This window comes from Asparagus officinalis, unplaced genomic scaffold (genome assembly GCF_001876935.1).
Source record: "Asparagus officinalis unplaced genomic scaffold, Aspof.V1 AsparagusV1_Un470, whole genome shotgun sequence".
NCBI classification, from domain to species: domain Eukaryota; kingdom Viridiplantae; phylum Streptophyta; class Magnoliopsida; order Asparagales; family Asparagaceae; genus Asparagus; species Asparagus officinalis.
In genome coordinates, this window is record NW_017972735.1 from 1,221 (window position 1) to 25,385 (window position 24,165).

General features: G+C 47.7%; 1 protein-coding gene across 1 annotated transcript; it reads right to left on the bottom strand.

The window, feature by feature from the left end:
• Positions 1–21,640: 21,640 nt before the first annotated feature.
• Positions 21,641–23,155, bottom strand: LOC109827829 (annexin A1-like). Its single transcript, XM_020394851.1, has 3 exons — positions 23,138–23,155; positions 22,373–22,444; positions 21,641–22,019 (listed from the first exon to the last, which is right to left on the bottom strand). The coding sequence occupies exons 1-3, from the start codon at positions 23,153–23,155 to the stop codon at positions 21,810–21,812; spliced, it is 300 nt and encodes a 99-aa protein (XP_020250440.1). The 3' UTR covers positions 21,641–21,809.
• Between the last annotated feature and the right edge of the window lie 1,010 nt (positions 23,156–24,165).

The window sequence follows — 24,165 nt, forward strand, 5'->3', positions numbered from 1 at the left end:
AAGACCTTAGGGAATACTTAACTCGCAAACGCACTATACAGGAGGCGAATCCTCAGTGCCACTGAGAGACTCATCCACACGGTCCTCACCGACTGCCAATGCGTTGGAACGGCGAAACCTTCGGTGTTTGAGAGGCTTTCTCAACAGGCCTCTCGGCCAAGGTCCTCCCGTCGAAGGCGCCGTCACCAAAAAAGACGTGCTGCTGACGACCTGGAACTCTCATCCGCCACGGTCAACATGACGGATAAGGGAAAGGCGGTACTCTCCGACTCGCCAGACTCGGACTCCGTCTTAAGACCTAATACCCGGTCCGCTCGATGCCGGCAGGAGGGCATATTCCAGCGAACCCGTAGTCGCAGGGGGGTAAGTATTGGGTTCGACTATTCCACCCTAGCACCTCCCTCCTGCGGCGAGGACGAAGGTCATTCGGCAGCGGCCACATCTCAAACCTCGCGCTCAAGTCAAGACGCGCAGGCGAGAGTACACATGACCGGACTCGCTCAACCCCGAGCAGACAATGGCTCAAAAGATGGAAGAACAGCAGGTGACCATCGACTCTCTAAGAGAGATGATGGAGCAACTGCTGAGCAAGAAGAAGAAGAAGAGGACCCAACGTCCCTTGCCCCGGCAAACTAGGGATAAGGAATGGGTACCACCTCACCGACCAGCGGCTGAGACAGAGGATGATCGGCAGTCCGATTACTCCTCCAAAACATCGATAGGAACGTCGCACACCGCGGATAGCACCCGTGACAAAAGATTCGACGAGTTCCAGGACCAACTGAACACGCTGAAGCTTCAGCAAAACATGAACAAGCTGGGGGTGGTACGTCCCTACCCTATCGAATGGGACACGGTCCCATACCCAGCGAAGTTCAAGCCGATCAGTTTGGAGCAGTTTGATGGCAAGGGGTCACCCTCGCAGCACATCTATTACTTCATGACGCAGACCGGATTCCTTACCGGGAACGACGCCATTCTCACTCGACTATTCATAGGTACCCTCAAGGGGGTAGCCTTTGAATGGTTCCGCAAACTGGAGCCCGGCTCTATCAAGGCATGGGCCGACGTTGAAAAGCTTTTCCTCGCCTGCTTCTTCGACGACGATACGGAAGTGTCGATGGCCACTCTCCTCGCTGAGAAGCAGCGGAAGTCGGAGTCAGTCAACGACTTCGTAAAAAGATTTCGAAATCGGTCAGTCTACTGTCGGGACCAAGTTTCCGAGGCGACACTGATCGAGATGTGCCGCAACAATCTGTTGATACATATCCTGTCCAAAATAGGGGTAGTTGAGACCCGGACTTGGAAGGAACTTGTTCGCCAAGGCGAACAAGTCGAAAATATGATCAAGAGGCTGGAGGCCGAAGAGCCGCAGTCTAAAAAGGGAGCAGCAGAGCCAGCTGCGCCAAAGAACCCTCCTCGATCGAAAGGAAAAGAGGCTATGGCCGTGGACTCTGCCGCGGCGCCAAAGTTCGTTCAAAAGCCGAAACCCAGGCAATTTGAACCACGCCCCCAGCGGCAATATGATTTCAAAGAAGACCAGGTAGTGGCGACTCTCGACACTCTACTCAAGAGTGGGCGAATTAAGTTGCCAGAAGCCGCCAAACCGGAGGAGGCGGACAAAACCGGCGACCCAAGTTACAGTGCATATCACAGATTCCTTGGGCATCACACAACCAAGTGCTACGTCCTCAAGGACAAACTCCAGGCTCTCTACGACGCGGGGGTCTTGAAGAAAGAAAAGGTCCAAAAGCAGGTGACGGCGAACATGGTCACTTTGAGCTTTGGGACGGGTCTCCCGGAGGTTCAAGCTCCGGCGGGGATAATTCCTATCCCCAAGGCGGTTTTGAAGATCACTAACGACGATCCTCACAACCAGCGGGAGAAGGGTTTGGTTCCACAAACTCTGCCATCAGGGCAAGTGATGTGGGTCCATCCGGACCTCCTCGACGACGAGCAGTGGACCGCACAGCCTTCCAAGGAGGCTAAGAGGAAATATTGCAGGCGGGTTTGAAGATCACTAACGACGATCCTCATAACCAGCGGGAAAAGGGTTTGGTTCCACAAACTCTGCCATCAGGGCAGGTGATGTGGGTCCATCCGGACCTCCTCGACGACGAGCAGTGGACCGCACAGCCTTCCAAGGAGGCTAAGAGAAAGCATTGCAACGTTGTCACCGCCATCCTGGATACAGATGACGCGGCGATGACTGCCTTAACCGACTCTGAAGAAGACACCAACATCTTCGCCACGAGAGCCGGAAAGGAGTTCGCGAAAGAATATCCCGCGAGGGCGGAAAACCCGGCAGGACCTCCCGCGAGGCCGGCTGCAGCAGTCCCTCCCAATCCAGAGGAGCCAAGTTCAAGCCGCCAGCCTTACCGGTTCAACGTGCTCGCGCAATTGAAAAGTATACCCGCGTACGACGAGACATGGGATCGCCATGTTAACGCCCAGTGGAACAGTCGTTTCGAACAGCGCGAACCACCAACTGAAGACGAAGTCCTCCAGGTGAACATGGGTACTGAGGCGAATCCCAAACCCATATTCATCAGCGGCAGCCTGCCTCCTCAAGAAAAAGAGGATCTCATCGCCCTCATACGGGAATACATTGACGTCTTCGCCTGGAATTACGAGGATATGCCTGGTCTGGATCCGCGGGTCGCCACGCATCGCCTCAACATCAGCCCTGACGCCAAGCCAGTCAAACAACAGCAGAGGCGGTTTCGCCCCCAAATCATGGAGGCGATCGAATCTGAAGTAAAAAAGCTGATCGAATCCGGCTTCATCAGAGAGGAGCAACACCCCGACTGGGTGGCGAATATTGTTCCAGTCTTGAAGAAGAACGGCAAGATCCGCATCTGCATCGACTTTAGGAACCTCAACGCCGCATGCCCTAAAGACGAATTCCCTCTGCCCATCACGGATGTCATCATTGACAATACGTGCGGATTCGAGAGGATGTCCTTCATGGACGGCTTCTCGGGGTACAACCAAATCAAAATGCACCCCGAAGACGAGAAACACACTGCATTCAGAACTCCCATGGGGGTGTATTGCTATACCGTCATGCCTTTCGGGCTCAAGAACGCCGGCGCAACCTACCAACGCGCCATGAGCATGATCTTTCGAGATCATCTGCGAAAGACGGTCGAATGCTATGTGGACGACTTGGTCGTGAAGAGCCGCCATAAGGAGGATCACCTCCAAGACTTGAAGGCTATGTTCGAACTCATGAGGACTCATCAGCTCAAGATGAATCCTACCAAGTCATTCTTGGGAATGTCTAGCGGTAAATTCCTCGGTTTCGTCGTCACGACGAAAGGGATCCGAATTGATCCAGACAAGGTGCGGGCTATTCAAGAGCTCCAACCGCCCCGAAATCTTAAAGAACTGAGAGGCCTTCAAGGACGACTGGCTTATATCCGAAGATTCATCTCGAATCTCTCGGGCAAGTGCCAACCCTTCTCTAAGCTGATGAAGAAAGGTACCTCCTTCGTCTGGGATGAGCCATGCCAAAAGGCTTTTGAGGAGATCAAAGCTTATCTCTCAAATCCGCCTGTCCTTGCGGCGCCAATCTCAGGAAGGCCATTCCTCATATACATACGGGCTATGGAACATTCTCTGGGTGCCCTCTTGGCTCAGAACGATGATGCAGGCCACGAGCAGGGCATCTACTACCTGAGCAGAACCTTGCAGGGCGCCGAGCAACGGTACCCAATGGTCGAGAAGGAATGCCTAGCCTTGGTGTTCGCTATCCAAAAGATGCGGCACTACTTGGTTGGCCAAACCATCCATGTCATCTCCCGGATGAATCCCATTCGGGTCTTCATGACACAACCCGCAGCGTTAAACTGGCGCCTGGCCAGGTGGGCACTTCTGCTCTCTCAATACGACATTCATTTCATGCCGCAGAAATCGGTCAAGGGACAAGCCATCTGCGATCTCATGGCTAGTCACCCGCTGGGGGAGAAGACCGATCTATTCGAAGATCTGCCGGATGAACCTCCCGAAGCCAATATGACTTCGTCGCCGGAGGTGTGGCAGATGTTCTTCGACGGTGCGTCCCGCGCAGGCGCGAGCGGCTCTATTTCTGCAGGAGTGGGAGTGGCCCTCACCTCCCCGCATGGTCACGTGTTTCCCCGGGCCTTTTCCTTGACGGAACCATGTACCAACAACGTAGCCGAGTACAACGCGTTGCTCATAGGGCTCGAGTTAGCCAAAGAGCTCGGGATAAAACATCTGGAGGCTTATGGCGACTCGCAGCTCATTGTCAAACAAATGACTGGCGAATATGAAGTCAGGAATGAAGATCTTATCCCACTCCACCGAGCGGCCGTCAGACTAGTGGAGTCATTTGAGAGCTTCCGTATCGAGCACGTGCTCCGTTCAAGGAACACCCATGCGGATGCTCTCGCATCTTTGGCAGCTAACTTAGCCCAGCCTCCTGGAACGACCCAAAGGGTCGCTGTCGCCAGCCGAAAACTCTTTCGACCCAGAGACGTCCCAGAGGCGAACGCCACTCATCAAGCCTCGGGTCAGCCAGATCAGGAAGACTGGCGTCTCCCGATCATCGATTATGTCCTATACGGCATGTTGCCTGAGGATTCGAAGGAACGAGAGTCGGTCCGACGACGTGCCTCACGGTTCTACTACGATTCAACCACTAAAACATTGTATCGCAGGTCATACGACGGCTTGCTACTTCGCTGTCTTTCAAAAGCGGAGGCGCAAGAAGCCGTACGCGAAGCACATGACGGCGTGTGCGGAGCTCATCAGCCCGGACCCAAGCTTTGGGATCGCTTACGAAGGATGGGCTACTTCTGGCCTGGGATGGTTACTGATGCAGTCGCTTATGCTAAGCGATGTTACGAATGCCAGATCCACGCCAACTACATACACCAGCCTCCTGAGGATCTACATCCGACGAGGGCATCTTGGCCCTTCGAGGCATGGGGGATGGACATAGTTGGGCCAATTTCTCCACCATCGGCGAAAGGCCATCGCTTCATCCTCGCGATCACCGATTACTTCTCTAAGTGGGCCGAAGCCATCCCCTTAAGAGAAGTCAAGACTAGCGACGTGATCAAGTTCATTAAACACCATGTCATATACCGATACGGCGTACCCCGGCGTATCATTCATGACAATGGCACGCAATTCGTTAGCCATGCCTTCACCAGGTTCTGCGACAAATTCCGAATATAGAACCTCTCGTCCACGGCCTACAACCCTTCAGCGAATGGTCTGGCCGAAGCTTTCAACAAGACGATCATCAAGATCCTGACCAAGTTGACTTCCACTAGCAAGCGCGACTGGAATGAAAAGCTAGGCGAGAGCCTGTGGGCATATCGCACGACGGTTCGTACACCGACTGGCACCACGCCTTACTCGTTGGTATACGGCTGTGAAGCTGTACTGCCATTAGAGATTCAGATTCCATCCCTCCGCGTTGCCCTAGCAGCGGGGATGACGACTGAGGAGAATCACCAACTTCGACTCGCAGAGCTCGAAGCATTGGACGACAAGCGACTGGAAGCTCAGCAGCACATTGAGTTTTACCAAGCTCGGATGGCCAGGAGCTTCGACAAGAAAGTCAAGCGCCGAGCCTTCAAAGAGGGAGAGCTCGTGCTCTCCGTCCGTCGACCAATGATCCTTACTTCCAAGAAGAAGGGGAAATTCCAGTCCAAATGGGAAGGACCATTCGTGGTAGAGACAGTCTACTCAAGCGGCGCCTATCGCCTCGTCAAACCGAACGGCGATAAGATCATGATGCCCATCAACGGCAAGTATCTAAAGAAGTACTACCCCTAGCGCTCCTTCGCAAACTCCCATGAGTGCACGAGTCTAAACTGGTCCTCACACCCTCCAACTGGTACACGAGGCTAAACTCCCTAGTTCTCCTGCGCAAAACTCCCAAAAGTACACGAGTCTAAACTGGTTCTCAAAACCTCCAACTGGTACACGAGGCTAAACTGTTCCTACTTTGCCCGCTCTGGCGAAAGCCTCTTGAGGGATTCAATTCGCCTATCTCCTCCAATGAGATGGCGGATCCACTAAAGTCGTTCATATCACGACAAATCCATCCAATTCGCCTATCTCCTCCAATGAGATGGCGGATCCACTAAAGTCGTTCATATCACGACATATACACTCAATTCGCCTTTCTTCTCTAAATGGGATGGCGGATCCATTAAAGTCGTTCCAATCACGACATTCCCTGTCACGTTAACATTAAACCTCTGACAAAATCAACTTACCAATCCTCTTCTAAAGGATGGTGGGTCCTCAAAGTCGTTCCAATCACGACATTCCATGTCACGTTAACATTAAACCTCTGATAAAATCCGCTTACCACTCTTATTCTGAGGGATGGTAGGCCCCCACGGTTGCTCCAATCGTGACAAGACCTCATCAAGTTAATGATCACCTCTGATGATTGGCACCGTTATTCTTACGAATAGCATAGCATGAATAATGGCCTACCATGCGACGTGCCATTACTCCAGTCAATAGTCACACTCCTAAGTCCCTGAACTATTTGACTTATTCCAGATGTCCTAACATTGCTTTAGGATAACTGATGGGTAGAGTCTACCAGGCGACGACTCCTATCACAATCAATTGTCACATTCCCCAAATGACGACGATTGTCAAAAGCGGTTCGACAGACAACCGGTCTGTCAGTACCCTAAACAACAACTCACCGAAAGGCGAGTCAAGTTGGGTTCTTCAGTTGGCCGCAGAAGCAAACATTTGTTCTTTGCTACGAGCCAAGTGTTGCTCTCTTGACCCCATTGGAGTTACATCGCGAAGATCGGAGTTAATCCGATCCCACGCTGTGAACAACAGAGGGCAGAGCAAGAGCCTAAAACGACTAAATCCATAGTCTAAAGCTCGCCGAGTTCAATTACGCCAAATAGCACAGATAAAGACAGAAAATTGTGCAAGACAAAGCCAAAACAAGCAAAAGGGCCACTACGGGCCATAATTTACATAAGTTTGCAGTTTGACTATGATGCCTAAGGTGTCAATTAAGCTAACACAATGAACAAAAGCAAAGAAGACATAGGCGGCATGTGGACTACAAGAACTTCAGCAGGCTGAACGAGCCGATCTTGGCTTTGAGCTTCGCACGCTCGGCCGCACGTCGGATCCTCGCCTCCTCCTTCTTCTTTTGCTGCTGCTTGGCCAAATTCGCCTGGCTGGCTTCTTCCTCTTGATGAAGGAGTCGGAGCTCCTGGTCCACTCTCGCGGCGACCTCGCTGAGCCTCCTTGCCTCGTGCCCGCGCTCGACCAGCTTCGCCTCGCCGCAGAGGGAGCCCGCATCCTCGAAGAAAGCCCGGTCTAGGTAAGCGTCCATCCGGTCCAGCACCGCTTGTTGCCGCTGCTGCAGACGTCGGAGTTCCGCTTCCTTCGCCTGGATCCGCTTCGCTCGTTCTTCGCGCTCGAGCAGAAAGCACAGAGAGGGGGGCGGGGGCGTGTCGGAGGAGTCCTCGTAAAACAGCTCCTCGAGGCGGTACATCCACCCCGCCACCCGCTCAAGCTCTCGCTCACATCGCCGTGTGAGCGAGGCGTCGCCAGCACGACGGACCGCCTCCAAGGCCGCTTCCACAAGAGGAAGCGCGTGATGGTAGGGGCCGTCGCCTACGCTGACTGAGAGGGCGATCCCGTGCACCAAACCCACCAGGTGCTGGAGCGGCACGAAGGCAGGGTGAAGCCACGGGTCCGGGACCGGGGGACGGCGGCCGAAGCGCGCCCACCGTCGACGACGGGGTTTGGCAGATTGAGCCGACTCCTTCAGCGTCACTATGATCGGAAGAAGAAGCCATAGGGAGAGAAGTTCTTGTGGAAAGCTCTTTCTGGCGGATTTCTCTTGAAGCAGTAAGGATTCTGCTGGAGAGAGACGAATACGGATATATTATAAGAAACCCAACGGCTGAGATTCGGCACCCCGAGCGATCAAACGGTCAGAACGCTCTGCGACGCTTCGAACTCAGCGCCTTTAAGGCTGCTCTCGAAACCCCAAACCGACATATCGGATTGGGCACGAGAGGCGAAGCGATCGGTCGCTTCACCATTAATGAGCATTAATGCGCCTGCACAGTCTTGGCTGGCAAGCATTTGGGCCCACTGACCGACACGTGACAGGAGTTTTCGCCCGCGGTTGGAACTCCAATTTTCGGATGAATTCGCTACTGCTCAAACTTCGCCTACAGATCAAACTCGCCAGGCGAATCGAGTCGGGTTTCCAACACAAGTCCAACACTATACGGGTTTCGCCTGCAACATAAACTCGCCAGCAAATGAGTTCAGTCCTCTACTCGAATTCGCCAACAGTTGAGTTTAGCTTCCAAGCAAAACTCGCTGCGATCAAGTCTCGCCGACAAACAAACTCGTCAACCAATTGAGTTTCACCTTACCAGCAATTCGAATTCGTCAGGGGCCGAGTTTCACCATCTCGGTGAGCTCGACGTCGCCCTGGTTTCGCCGGTAGCGTAAACTCACCAGAGTAGAGTTTAACTTCGAAAGTGGGCTCGCCGCCGCATGAAAGACTTCACCTGCGGAACGAGATCACCTGCAATTACAGAGCAAAACACTGGAAAGCGACGTATCCAAAGAGAATACACACAATGAGCGGGCACAAACCTCATTGATACTTTAGGACAGTACATTTGAACCAAGTTATGTTTTTTTTCTTAAATTGCGAAAGTCATAATGACATGTTCAAAGAAGCAAAACATACACCCAGCGTTTCAAGACAATACATTTGAACAAAGTTATGACTTTAAGAGTCATGGCATAGTTCCAAATGCGAAACAAGCAAACAAAATGTCTTAATACAATCCTGAGGCAGAAGTCTTAGTCGGACACGCTGAAGGTGGAGATCTCCTCTTTGACCGCCTCAACCTGGCTCGCGTGGTCTTCCCGAGCCTTGTTTTCAGCAGCTTTCTGAATTCGATCTTCGCGGTTCGACATGGCGACAGCATCTGTCTGACGCAAAGCCAGCAGGCGCCGAGTCTCCGCCTCAGCGTGCTCGTTCACCTTAATAACGTCGGATTGGAGCCCCTTCCACTTCGCCTCCGCCTGTCCCAACTCGGCCCTCAGGCGAGCCATGGTATGGTTGAGGTCAATGACTTGCTCCTCTAGCAAACGTTGTTGACTCACCCAAAAGTTAGCCGCAGACTCCGAATCCGCTATCTCTTTGGAGCGGATTTCCTGTTCCAGGGCTTCCTGACGCCTGAAGTGAGCTAGACAGGATGCCATTTTAGCCTCCGGACCCCCCCGTAGCAAGTCCTCTAGCACCATCATGCGTGGCTCCAAGAGACGGAGTTCACGCACGCAACGGGTAGCGAGATGGTTTTCACCTGATCGCCGTAAATCGGCCACGCGATCATAGAGGGACTGCCTGAAGCTGTCAAAGCTACCCATGCCGAGTTCGACGAGGGAAATTGCCTGCCTTACAGCACCTTCGAACTCTTCAATACGGGCCTGCCATGGTTGAGACTCGGAGGGAACAGACCTCTGGCCTGGAGCAAGCGCCGTGATGGGAGGAATTTCGAGGCAAGGTTCGGCTCCCGGCTGGGGAGCGGGATCCGGAGCAGCGGAGTTCGCACGGCCTTCAGATTCGTCGTCTGAAATCAGAATGGGATCGGCCGCATGCTCCTCGGCAGCCGGCACCTCCTCTCGACCTGTAAAACGCAACAAGCGATACAGGGAACAGTTGGGGGATGAACACCTACTAAACTCACACGAAAGTCGAAGCAAGAAGATACCTTCAGCCGCGACGGCTTCGGCAGCACCTGAAGAACCAGGCTCTTTCCTTTTCTTGGAAACGACCCTCTTCACCTTCGGCGCCATTGGGAGTATGAAGAAGAAAAAGTTCGGGTTTACTCTGAGGAAGACGATAGGCCCTCTTGAGGAAGAGTTAGGGTGTTAAATACCCTAAGAGTCCTAGGCGGTTACTCAGAACTTGATTAGACCGTTCAAGGTTAAAGCAGTTAAAGAGTAAGACCGAACAGATCGGATCTGGACAGACAAGATCTGGCAGTTCCTTGAGCACGATCTTTAACAAACGGCTCAAATCGGACGTGAGGAACGAAGAGGCCCACTATCTCGCATTTAATGCGAGGCGGCTATCCCACGTCTCCTTAACCGGCGTACGCGTGGATTAACACGTGGCCCGCTAAAAGCGTAACCCGATCGGAGTCAGGATCGCCATTAGCATTTGCAAATCCGCCTGCGGGCCGAATCCGCCTGCAGTCGAAATAAACTTACGGCGGAAACCCATCGATGAGAATCCCGCCGCAGTTGAGGTCCTCTTGCGGCCAGATTCTAACCAATGCATGGTTACGAAAATGGCACACGCACACAAATGACAATAGGCCAAAAACAAAAAGGACAATTTCATTCATGAAAAAGAAGGCCTGTTACAAGCGGAAAACTAAGGGCGAATTACAGGGATTTTAATCTTAATTCCGCCTCACGAATTTCTTCAGCATGGCGGAGCTCCAGCCTCCTTAGGACCTCTCGGCGAATATCTTCCTCCGTGCACGAGAGCAAGTCTTGAATGGTCTCCCTGACATCCTTGAGAGCTCGATCCTTCTCCGCAACGGAATCAGTGGTCAATCGCCGGCGGGATTTAACGGCCTCCAACTCTTTTGCCACGCGATCAAGCCTTCTCTTGAACGGCCAGGGCAGCCTGTGCTTCGGCTACAACCTGTTTCAGCCTCTCTACTTCGAAGGAAAGTCGGGAGAACTGATTATCGACCGTTTCTTCCTCGCGGGCCACTTGTGCATCCTCGGCTCTGACCTGCTCCGACTCTGCCGACAGTTTTAACTCTAGCGTCATGTTCTCGTTCAGGCGGCGATCACGATCTGCCATAGCTACTCGAACTTCGCGGGAGGCGAGATCAACAAGAGTGGAACTCTCCGCACGAAGAGCGAGCAGCTGCCGAACAGCCCCCTCCACTTCGTTCAGACGCTGAAAATAAGGCCTCGCCGCTGTGGCACCGAGCCTCTTACGCAAGAAAGACGCGTCGTGTTCGAGAACTTCCTTGAACTCTTTGAAGGGGCAATTCTCCTCCAAGACCAGCCGGGTGCAGTGGGCCAAAGTATCTTCGAAGTTCGCCAGAGCTCGCTCCACCTGCATTTTTCGCCAGCGTTCCAAGGGAGAGAGGGTGGCCTCCTCCGCCGTGGAAGAAATCACGGTCGAAGTACCTATAGCCATAACTGTAGGGGTGGTAACGGGCGCCACCGGAGCCGGTGCGACACGGCCGCCGCCGACGAAGAAATGGTCACCTGCAGAGTGGGAACCTCCCGTTGGAGCGGAGACTCCCGCGCCGATGAACGACCCCCAGCCGACGCTTCCGCAGGAACAGGAGATCCCCCTATTTGGCTAGGCACGTCCTCAAGCGCCAAATCCTCTTCCTCACTGGACAATGCCTCGTGAACCGAGACATTGTCATCCTCCTCAGATTCGCCCGTCTCCTCAGATGAGCGATTAGCCCAAGGGTGAGGACCCTCCTCACCGGCGACTTCACGGTTAGAGTCAACTACAAATACATGAAAAGAGGTTAACGGAGACCCCTCGAAAGGGACCCTACTAACGGTCGGGTACGGAAGGAAGAGTAATACTAAAACACACGCTTACCTGAGCCGGGGGGCCCCTCCTCGTCTCCAGCCTCCCCTTCTTCGTCGGAAGGAATGGAGATCACCTTCTCAATCGCGCCTGCATAGGTCCAATACCAGTGTCAAAAGGCATGGGATCATCGTTGCGATCAAAGACGCTATTGCGAAACCTCCTGATGCGGACACAGAAGCCGCTGGAGCTCCCGTCGGTGGCCTCTCGCCAGATTGCGGAGGAGCGTCTCTCGTAGTCGCCAGAACCGCCCCCGATGCAGCAGAAGAGGCGGGCAGCACGGCTCCAGACGTCGCCGCTCCGGGGATACCTACCTGGGGAACATCATCCTGACCTTCCGCCGCTCGGACGGTTTCCGCCATCTCATCACGACGGACCTTCTTAGCCGCCTCCGCTCGGGAACTCTCGGCCACTGCCTCCCGCTGACGCTTCGAGAGAAGCGAGCTACTCGGAGACAGAAGCGACGCCCCCATTTGCCCGATTGTCGGACTCCGGACTGGAGCTCGAACTTCGGGAGCCTCAGATTCGTCCAAACCAGCATCAGAACCCTCGGTATCCTCAGCTGGATCCTCCGAGAACAACTCCCTAGCAGTTTGGTGGCCCCTTCGCCTCGAAGAACGGAAAGAACCCCTGACAGGACGATCGCGTTCCACCAGACATGAGTTCTAGAACCAGAAATTAGCAGGATTAGCACTAGCGCCCCGATACCAGCGGCAGTATAAGAGCGTGTGGTGTAAATCGCGATCCCGCGCGGGTAGCTCAAAACGAGCCTGGGTGCCACCAGCATGAGTCCAGAACCATCCCCGAGCGCCATCCACCAGTCCTCCTTCAAAGCACAGGTGGGGGTTGGCGTTGCCCACATACAATTGATCGTACCCAAACTGGCGGGCGAACCTGCAGGGGAACCAGCAAAAAGCACCGCGAGTGAGGGCCGTGTAGTGATCCGCCGTTGGAGCATCCCTGAGAGATTCTCCATACCCACCCCCGAGGAAATAAGAGAAGAAGCGGCGAAAATTATAATGCCCGAAGTGGGAGAGCGTCTTCCTTGCATCAGGGATGTCCTTACATTTCCAAGAGCACCTCTCCAAGCGCTGGACGAAGGGGACAAACTTATCGCCCTGAGGCGCCGCCGGGGCGCTCATCAAACATTCGCAGTGGTATACGAACCACGCCATCAAGTAGGTGTACGGGAGCCCCACCCTAGGATTGGGAGTTTTGATAACTACTCCTCCCCCCTCATCAAGGACCGACACACGGCAGAATTGGGACGTCAGAGTACGGAGTCCCCGGTGAACGCACGCTATCGTCGCCGATACCAGGGAGTAGGACTTCCCGTGGGCTAGGCAAACTGCCGGGTACACGACCTCCACAGGAAGAGCCTCAAAGGAATGAGTGGGGATTACACACCTCTTCAGCCATAGCATGAGGTACCCCGCGAGCAGCGCCTTCCCCGAGATGAGGAACTTCGCCTGATGATGGAACGAGTGGAAGACCGTACCAGACGTAAACCCGCCCTCGTCGCGGTCAAGAGTCATGGTGCTTCCTTCTTTAGCTGTCCTCGCCTCCACTTCGGGCTGGTCGCACGCGCCTAACGGGAGAGCGGGCTTCCCCTTGACATCGTTCCCCGGGAACAGATAATCAGCCCAATTCTTATGGCTGATCCCCGGGGTCTTCTTCTTCTTCCCCTTATAATCCGAGGCCCCCAAGGTACTGAGGCATATGTGGTAGTGACAGAGTAACTCCCACAGAGTTTCAACCGCCAAAGGAGAATGACTCGACAGCTGATCGATCTCATCTTGATCGGGGACGTACTCCTCGTAAGGAAAATCTCCCAGGGGCAACCCTGACACGTCGTACATCTCGTGAGGGGTGATACCAAGCTCACCATTGGGGGTGAAAAATGTGCCGCTTTCCGCACAATACAATTCCAGAATGCTATGGAATTGAGAAGCGTTGATCCGCAGGCCATGTCGAGTGGCCTCGATGGCCACATACAGCTCTGTGTCCTTGAGGTCAGCGTTTTCGGCCAGAACATAGTCGGTGATCTTGGACCACCACGTGTCACTGCCAGGTGCAGAGTAAACCCACCCCGGGGCTCTAAAGTCCTTCGGGGGAAAGCTCCCCACCGACGTCGAAAGAAACGTGACACGGAAGGTCTCCGCCACCGCTGTCGACTCCCCCACGGGCGGTTCAGCGGACATTAAGCCAGGGCGCAGGCCCGTCACGCGCTTGCACGAACTCTCCACTCCATACCCAGCAGTAGAGCCCGTAAAGACGCCACAAGTGACCCCGTCCTGAGAAGGGGTCAAATCCCAGTGCATCGTCCGAGGAATGGCGAGGGACCGCAGCTCGACGATCGAAAACCCTCTCGACATGCTGGGGAGGTAATAATGAACCCCCTCTACCGTGCGGAACCACCAGCTCTCTTTGAGCAACAGGGCGGAAGGGTCGGCCATAGCGTCGCCGAACAAAAATTGAGGCTTCGGCAGCTCTGCCCTGTCCTCATCTGTCAACGCCGCGTTGGTCGTCAACTCGCGTAATGTCAAGTGATGACCATCCGTGACTCTCTGTACCAGACCATGCGGCTTATCAGCGGTGAATACGGGCACTGGAGCCAGAGAAGGAAATCGAGAAGGCGCCGTATAACTCGTAGCCCCGGCATGGCCAATGGCCACACCCTCCGGGAAAGCCTCATCAGAAAAGGTCGCTGCAACAAGAAATGAAAAGTCAATTGAGACAAAATCTGCTGTAGAGGCAAAATCGCCCATCAAACAGAGGAGGGCGAAATCGCCTATCGAAAGGGGGAACCCATTTCGAACAAGATCTATCCATACAGACTATACTCCCCTCTAATGGGAAAGGGCCGAACTCGCCTTGCGAAAAGGGAAGTTCGCCTCCTTCCCACTGAAGGATTCGCCTGCAGTACTCATCCTCTAAAGGCAAAATAGGGCAAACTTTGCCCCAAATCGGGGAAATGAGCAACACTCATCTCCCTAAAATCCGACACCTAAGGCTTACAAAAGTTCGTCCAAACGAACCCTTCAACGTACCTGGGCGCGACTCCAGAGCACCGGCAGGCATGCCGGCGGAGAGTCGGTCGGAATAACGTCCGGGGCCTGCACCCCTCACCTTGCACCTCTTAGATTTCGGAGCCATTGTAGGGTGAAGCGGGAATTCTTTCCTTGGAGGTTCCTTTCCAGATTGGAGAGCACGGTAACTCCCAATGGAGGAAAATGGCTGATTTAGGAGGGCGTAGTTATCCACGTGGCCACGATTGCCCTCGGAAGGCGAAAACCCTAACGGACAGAAGACGTGGCCACGATCGAATCCGACGGCCCAGATCACCCTCGGTATAGCGAAGGAACCGAGGTTGGCGGTTACATCCGACGGTTGAGTTCGAAAACCACGGTCACGATGCGTTGCGGGGCGAAACACGCGAAAATCGGGTTGTCGAATCACGATCGCCTCGACCCGATGAGACCGCGCCGCCTTAGCTGGAAAGCACAAAGCCCTATCAACAGACACGTGGCTCATCTCCCGTCAGATCTGGGCCCGCCTCGAAAAGGAAGGGTTTCGCCTGCAAATACTTGGCATGACTCCGCGAGTTGCGTGAAACTTGGCTCCCGAAGACTAATTTCGCCTGGACGACTCGCTCGCCACTAAAGGTAAAATTATAAACGAAGCCAATAGAATGACTCGCTTAAACGGTTAAAACCCACGCCTCAGACGGCTAAGGGTTAGAGCAGAAATCTTAGCATTAAGCCTAAGAGAAACTGTTCGACAACTCATCATACTGAGGGGAATAGTATGGCTAGCCCGATTCAAACGGTGATCGGTAAAGGCACATCAAACCCGTTGATAGCTGAGGATTTGATAAAAATCCTAAAAGAAATCAAGTGCGCATATTCCGCCGAAAATTTCTTCATTCAAAGTATTCCAGACCACACGCGAGCCGGTTTAGGTCTGAAAACTTTGAAGGGGTCTTGTAGACGGTAGAAAAAAAAATACCTGGCTATAGCTTACAGGAAATTTCACCTGCCCGAGAAGAGCTCGGCACGCTCGGTTCTCTGGCACGGCCTAAATCGCATAGACATCGGAACGCTTGATTCTGGGTTGGGCCTTACGGTCGGGCTCGCCAGCCACGAGTTAAAGATCGATCAGGATGGCGGAAGTTCACGCTTCAACTCAACTCGTCCTGCCCGAGTCGCAGGAGTCGAATGCGCCGGCAAAACCCCCAAGACCGCAGTACAGCTGGGTATCGCGCTACCCCACGTGCTGAAGATTGTTTTATGGGCCTTCCCATCTCTCTCCGAGCGCGAAGGAGAGAGAGCACAGTACCCCAGGATGGTCAAAACGGCCGCTCGCACGTGCGCATCAGCGCGAAGGACTGGACAGGCGTCGAGTCAACCTGAGCATTCCATAAATGCGACTCACCATCGGCTGTCTGAGGCCGAGAGCTGGATCCGGCCGGCACTCGGCAAGTATGGCTAGGACCCACATCGAGTACTGTGGCACGCTACTTCGCTGGCCTCTCCTGACCGGAAACTAGGAGAAAGCATCGTGGCTCAAAGCAGCGCCGCGCGGCGATCACGCACAGTACGGGGTGATCTGGACAGGCACTCAATCGATTGGCTCGAACTCATAATGCGGTTCATTAATTGCTGGTCAAATCCACTCGACGAGCAGTCGTTTCGTTGCCTCAATATTACGATAATGGGCCTTCGCATCCTAGGTGACAGGACATAAAGCACAATCATGCGAATGACCATTCATTGGTATTCGAGGAACAGCGAAGACGTGCTCTTGAGAGGATGTGGTCATATCCCAACAATTCAAGGAGGAGTCAAGCTGTTCCTTCTTCCATTAAAAAACCCCTTCCAGCACACTGGAAGAGAGGTCGCCCAAACTTAGAGTAAAGAATTGAGACGCAAGCCTCTCTGATAAGCCTTTGCATTGCCAGCATCACTGTTTAGTCCGAGCTTCAAGATGCGCACGGCGAACTAAAAACGGAACGCGAACTCTATTGCCCTGAGCTTCTACTGCGTACTGAAGTTCTCCAAGCAACCTCGATCGAAGCGGTCCCAAGGGAAGCAAACTCGACACGAGCATCGATCGAGCGTCTATAGCCACCTAAAAGTCCCACCAACAAAACGAAAGAGGGCTTTCCTGCTGGCTTCTGTTGTAATGTTTGATTCGTTAGTTTGTAATAAGCTTCTTATTAATAGGCAAACAAACACTCTCTGTTTTCGGAGAAATCAAAATATTCACCCTTACAAACTCCCGTGAGATGCAGGCCAGATTTCCCAGCGAGTTAACTCGCTTGGAGTTTACCCGCAACTCACACGGAGTTGAACTCCCGTGGAGTTTAATTGATTGGCGAGATTTTAAATTTACACGGAGTTGAACTCGCGGAAGTTTAAAAAACGTATAAACTTCACGGGAGTTTAACTCCCGTTGTAGTTTCGTAAGTTTTTTTTATGAGAAAAACGACCTGGTTTCAGCGATCAGTGCTGAAAGCAGGTCGTTTCTCTAATAAAACCCAAACGGGTCTTTTTTTGCAATTAAAAGAGGAAATAGGTTGGTTTTGAAAATTTGTCCTATTGCAAATTCATTCACTTAGGGGCTGTTCGTTTGGCCATTTTTTTTGGGAAATCAAAGAATAGGAAACCTATTTCCTATAAGGGGCTGTTTGTTTTACTAAAAAAAGAGGGAAATCAAAGAAATGGAAAACTATTAAAATGAAGAATTGGTTTGGGAGTGTTTGGTTGGCTAAAAAAAGAAGGAAATCAAAAAAATGGAGATGAAATAATGTTAGTTGTCAAATTATTATTGGATGATGTGAGTGATTTTTTAAGAAAACTAGTTTTGATGTTGTTTGGTTGGCGAAAAAAATAAGGAAATAAATTATAAGAAACTTATTTCCTGTAGTTTTGTTGTTTTCTTTTGTTTGGTTCATTCTTAAAAATAAGAAATGAAATGAGATGAGATGAGTTGTCATTGTATTATTGGGTGATGTGGTAAGAAAGGAGATGAAATGAGATGAGTTGGAGGATAAAAATAATATTTTATTGGATGTTGTGGGTGAGTTTTAGGGATGGAAATGGAGGAAATAGTATTTTTTGAGATTTTCATGTTTTCCATTTCCATTTCTTGGTTTTCTTGGTTTTTAGGAAACCAAACAAACAGCCCCTAATATTTGTTTTGAGGTTGTTTGGTTGGTTTAAAAAAGAGAAATTGTAGAATAGGAGATAAGATGAGATGAGTTGTCAACTTATTATTGGATGATGTGAGTGATTTTAAAAAAAATTTGTTTTGAGGTTGTTTGGTTGGTTAAAAAATAAGGAAATGAATTGGAGGTATATTATTGGATGATGTTTTGAGGTTGTTTGTGTTTGGTTCGTTTTTAAAAATAGGAAAATAGATGAGATGAGATGAGTTGGAGGTATATTATTGGATGATGTGACACGTACTTAAGGAAACCAATTTCTTGTTTTTTTTTGAGGAAATGGATGGAAATGAATGTTTAATGAGATGAGATGAGTTGTCACAATATTATTGGATGATGTGTGTGATTTTTAAAAATGGGATAAGATGAGTTGTGATGAGTTGGATGATGTGACACATTTCTTGTGTTTGGTTTATTTTTAAATGTAAGAAAGGAGATGAAATGAGATGAGTTGGAAGATAAAAATAATATTTTATTAGATGTTGTGGGTGAGTTTTAGGGATGGAAATGGGTAAAAATATTATTTTATTGATTTCCTTGTACCGATTTCCTTTTCTTGATTTTTAGGAAACCAACCAAACGGGCCCTTACCGTAATCCGTAAAAAATAAGAAATAGAAATGAAAACCAAGAAAACTCAAAAAGTACAATTTCATTCATTTTCATCCCTAAAACACATCCACAATATCTAATAAAATATTATTTTTATCTAACAACTTATCCACCATATCTAATAAAATATTATTTTCATCCAACAACTCATCCACCACATCTAATAAAATATTATTTTCATCCACAACATCACTCAACTCATCTCATCTCATCATTTCAAATCACTCACATCATCCAATAAGATTGTGACGACTCATCTCATCTCATTAACATTTCATTTCCACCAATTTCTTTCCAAAAAGCTAGGAAAACAATTTTCTTAAGTGTGGATCACATCATCCAATAATATAATGACAATTCATCTCATCTCATCTATTTTCTTATTTTAAGAATGAACCAAACAAAAAAACAACCTATTACAAGAAATAGGTTTCTTATAATTCATTTTCTTATTTTTTTTCGCCAACCAAACAACATCAAAACAAGTTTTCTTAAAAAATCACTCACATCATCCTATAATAAGATGACAACTCATCTCATCTCATCTCCATTTCTTTGATTTCCTTCTTTTTTTAGCAAATCAAACACTCACAAAACAATTCTTCTGAGAAATAGTTTTCCATTTCTTTGATTTCCCACTTTTTTTAGGCAAACAAACAGACCCTAAAAGAAAAGGGTCATTTGCATTTTAGTGCCCTAAAATCTGCACCTTGCTTACTTTGGTATTTTCAAAATTTACATTTTTTTACTTTGATACATGAAAGTTTAACTCGGTTTTCATTTTGGGGTAATATTATTGTGTGAAAAACAAAGGTTTGAGCATCAAAGTTAAAAAAAAGTATAAACATCTGGTGTTAACGTTTTAGGAAGAAGAGTTTGGGTCGTCAAAAGTTAAAAAACTATAAACTTTAGGGTAACAAAGGATCAAGAAACAATTTAGGGTGTCGATGTTAAAAAGATGTAAAGTTTACTTTACCAAAATGCAAATGAACCAATTGGTCGGAGAGGTTTCGTTGTGACTGAATTGGATATTTTTCTCTCGTAAACATTTTACTTATTTGTCTTTTACGGGTAGAGAGCTATATTGACAATATTTGAAAGCTCATTGAGGGTTATGGGAGATACCTAATTCAAGAGGTTTTGTTGGGAAAAATAGTACAGGGGTTTTGGTGGGAAACCCCGAATGTCAAGGTTTTTGTGGAGTTTACTCAGAAAATTAATGTGGGAAACTATATCCATTACTACATGCTAAAAGGTGTCGTATAGCGTGTTATATCACGAATTTTCCTCATACACAATGATGTAGTCTAAGTCTCAACCAATGTGTAACAAAGAGGTTTCTTTCTTCATTTATTCACTAGTTTGCGGTCCGTGCAAAGCACAGTGTTTTTTTTTTTTTGGCTACAGTAATCTCATTTTTTAATATGCATGATTTGGATTTTTGGAAGTGCTACAGTATCCCTCTCTGCTACAGTACCTTTTAGATGTTACAGTATACCCGTGTACTACAGCAATATTTTTAATTAATTATTAGCTACAGTAATAATGCTACAGTAAATGCTACTGTAGCATTTGCTGTAGCATGAACAGTGAATCTGTGATCCTCCTATTTGTATAAAGGAATAGATTTTATTAAGATTGAGTCACATCATTCTCATGTGAGGAAATCTCCTCATGTATAATATAAATATCCATTACGAAAATGCAAGAGTGATTAGGTATAAGCTATATTTATTGTAGGGAAGACAAGATGTGCCTATGCCTATTTACACACCTGGCTCGTCGATTATTTGGCCCGTTCAAAGCCTACCGGCCCTACACATCTAATACTATTATAAAAGTGTGTTGGTATGTTAAAACATTTCTTCCGAAAATACCCTCTAAAATGTATATATGCATACATAAAACACATGCATGCATATACATAACACATACATACATGATACATCATAAATCATTCTCCTTCAAATCCCTTTCATAACCCTCAATTAAATAAAACTAAATGTAATAAATACACCCTCATACATGCATACATGAAATCATATACATAATACTTCATGCTTAATTACATAGCGTACATGAAGAGATAGCCTTTTAATTATACCATTATATCTATTTAATGACATCCAACTAAAACCTCAAAGCGTTCCCATCACATAACCTCCTTTACTATTATTATAATACAGCACTAGCACCGGCTCAATTTTTTAGTCCATTAAGAAGGAAAGTCATAGTATTCATTAGAATTTTCATTCACAGTGAATACCATAACCGTTGTTAGACACAAGAGTTACATTTCCATTATTGCATGTTAAATTAAATTAAATTAACTTATGGTTTTATAACTCCATCAAACCCACTTAAATGACATTAATCCAATCAAAACTTTTGAAATTCTCCTCTTTGGAGATTCTCAAATCATGGTAATTCTTGAGTTATTGGATTTATTTTGTATTCTTTTGAAAAATAGTGATTGAAATATTTATTTCTAATCCCGAAGCAAGTGTTATCATTGAGGAGCAATTAGAATCGGTTGCTTTTCAAGCTTCCTCTAGATAACCTGAGAGGAGTTTTAGTTTTTCACTTAAGAGAAATTTTATCTATTTTGGAGGATCGAACTTCAATTTGTAGAAGTTCTATAATGCACGTGCAATTTATAAAAGTTTGTTAATGTAATTTCGAGCTTATTAGGCATTGAGTAAAATTATTTTTTAATGTCAAATGAAGTAAATATTAATTTATTCTTTAATTTTCCGAGCTCAAATAACTAAATAATTTTATTTTGACATTTACGTTTGTACCATATTCTTTAATTCTTAACACCATATGTTAATTTTGACCAATTGACTTTCCATCAATTATTCCAAGTATCTGGAGTTTTAAAATTAAAGGTAAACTAGTATTCATCCCGTGCTAAGCACGGCATCCTTACAAATTATTTTTGTGCGTAATTTTTTCTTATCTTTTTTTTTTGGCCCAAGGAGACACGTAGAGATGAGGTCAGGTTGTGTGTACGGACTCCATCGAATACTCGAATGTTATTGGTTGGTCGCGAGTTCGGGTGCGGGTTATCGGGTTTGCTTCTGAAAATGCGCCCGCTCTTGGGGGGATTAATTACAAATACACTCCTAAAACTATTTTATTAGCATTTACACTGTTCGAACAATCACCTCAAAACAAATTCTTTAAAGACCACAGTATAAACATACAAGCCTTTTTAAGTTTATTCTCATACAAAATGCCACATCCAACAACAAACAGGTACAAGATTGAATTAAGGGGGAAAAAAAAATACATGATGATAAAATGATAAACAGAGATGATGATAATCTTCTCATTCTTTCCCATTGATAAGGGAGAGCAAGGCATCCCTATAGTTTCCATGTGTGTTGGTAGCCACAACATCTTCAAGTTTAGCTCCGTAAAGCTGATGATGGACTTCTTTGATTTCTGTCATATCGGTCTCTGACCGAGAAACCAGTACTCGATTCAGGGCTTCCTTTTCGATCTTATGCGCTCCTTCTTTGAAAGCTTGGTTTATTATCTGAAACACGAAAGGATGAGTTTAACATATAGCGTAATATTTAATAAATGGCGAGATTATAATTTATGGATAACCAAGGTAGAGGTTGGCCTATCCGAAATTGTTAATTTGAAAGCAATCGAGAAAAATGTGATAACGGTTAACCAGGTGGATGAGATGGCACTTACTAAACAAAACTGAATGGAAAAATAGGATTCATGTAGCTGAGACCAACAATTAAATTTGCACAAAACACCCTAAACTTTACGAATCATAGAAACCCCCTGAACTTTCAAAACTATACTAAAACCCCTTTGTGCTACTGGAAATTCCCATAAATCATGTTTAACAGGTATCGACCCTTTGGTGTTTACCTTGCAGAAATATGTAGGAGGTGAGTTCAGACACTGAACCGTCTCTAGCAAGCATGCATCATCAGCAAGATCCTGAACATAAATCATATACAAATCATACATCTACTTCTGGCAATCCTAGAATCAATATGAGACATCAGACCAAATCATAATTATAGAAAAATTACTATTGTAAGCATCACAATAATTTCAAGGAGAAAAAGACCAAAAATAAGAAATCAAAAGAGACCTGCGCTGCAAGATGTTGGAGGATCTTTATGTAGATCCTTCAGTTCCTTCAAAATCTTCTTTGAAGCCATTGATCACTCATTAATCAATTGGTAATGTATGTTTCTCCCTTTATTTTATTAATTACCCACATTCAAGTTATTAATAACTTTTGTTGTTTATTATGTTCATCATCTAAACACCAAAATCAGAAACTTCAGACGGCATAATGAAATGTAATAGCTTTATGCAATATGACACCAAAACATTACCATAAATCCATGAATCAATGGCAATTAAAAGCTGCAGGCACCCCAAAAAATCCTAAATTTCCAAAATCATTAAAGAAATGAAATAACCACAATTCCAATTTTCCGAATCCAACACAATCACGAACAAAAGTTAACCGCTCCGGCAATCGGACAAAACCCCAAATTCAAAAATAGTCCACCAAAACATAGCAAAATCAACGAAATGACGATTCAAGAACAGGGGAAAGAAGAAGAAAAAGCCAAAACCTTTTATAATCTTGAGCTTGTTGAAAATATCCTGAAGAACCTTGTAGTTCTGGATCATCTTGTACTCGTTCTTCGCATCGAAATTCACCTTGTGCATCGGCACCATCCCCGTATGAACCGCGTCCATGAGCTGGCCGTGGACCGCACCCGACGCAGCCTGAAATCACAATCGATTCCACGAAGAAATTACCAAATCGTTCAGAATCCGAATCATTTCGAGAGAAAATTTTGGTACCTCTTCGACTTTGGAGAGATTGAGATGGAGAGTGGAGTTGATCCAGGCGAGGATCTCGTTCCGGCTGGCGAAGTAGGCTTCATCCATCATTCCGATATTCGTCGCCTAAAATTTTTTCGATGTTCCGGTTAAATGAGGGAGCGGGGACAGTGGGATGAAGAGGGAGAGAGAGAACCGCTCCCAAAACCGCTCATTCGACGTTACCGATCCAAAACCACTCTCAGGCGAAGACGAATCCATGTCCCTAATAAATCTCTCCTGCTCTCCATCATCATCATCATCATCATCATCATCATCATCCTCTTCACGCGCTGATCCCCTCCAATCATCGCTACCAAACTGATCACCTCCAAGCCCTAGCTCCCCGCTTCCAAAAATTCCATCCTTCAGATTTCGATTTAGGCGAAAGAGGAAATTGATGAGCAACGTGATAAAAGACGGTCGTGGGAAATTGAGTGGGGGAAGTTGAGGCAACTGCAAAACGATTGAGCGGGGAGTTGGGAGCACAAAAGACGGTCGTGGGAAATTGAGAGAATACGTGGATATTGAGAAATGTTACTGTTCACCATATGGTTTTCCTTTAGTTATAAAGGAAAGTAGATGAACAATCTGATTGGTCCAGATCAGATTTACTGTTCATAAAAACTTTTTGAGTGTTCTCTTTTAGTTAATAAGAAGTAGATTAGTTGCTAATTTTAAACAAAAAAATTAATTTACAATTTGTAAATAAAATTATATCCAACATATATAACATCAATTTTATTATTTAATTGTTTGATATATCGTTATAATATATAATTTTTTTATTTTTAGTATAATCACAACATATTCCC

Bases quoted from the DNA above. Each gene is read 5' to 3' on its own strand.
- LOC109827829 (XM_020394851.1), bottom strand. The intron at 22,020-22,372 runs GTAAACACCAAA...TTCGTGTTTCAG, and splicing joins CTCCTACATATTTCTGCAAG to ATAATAAACCAAGCTTTCAA.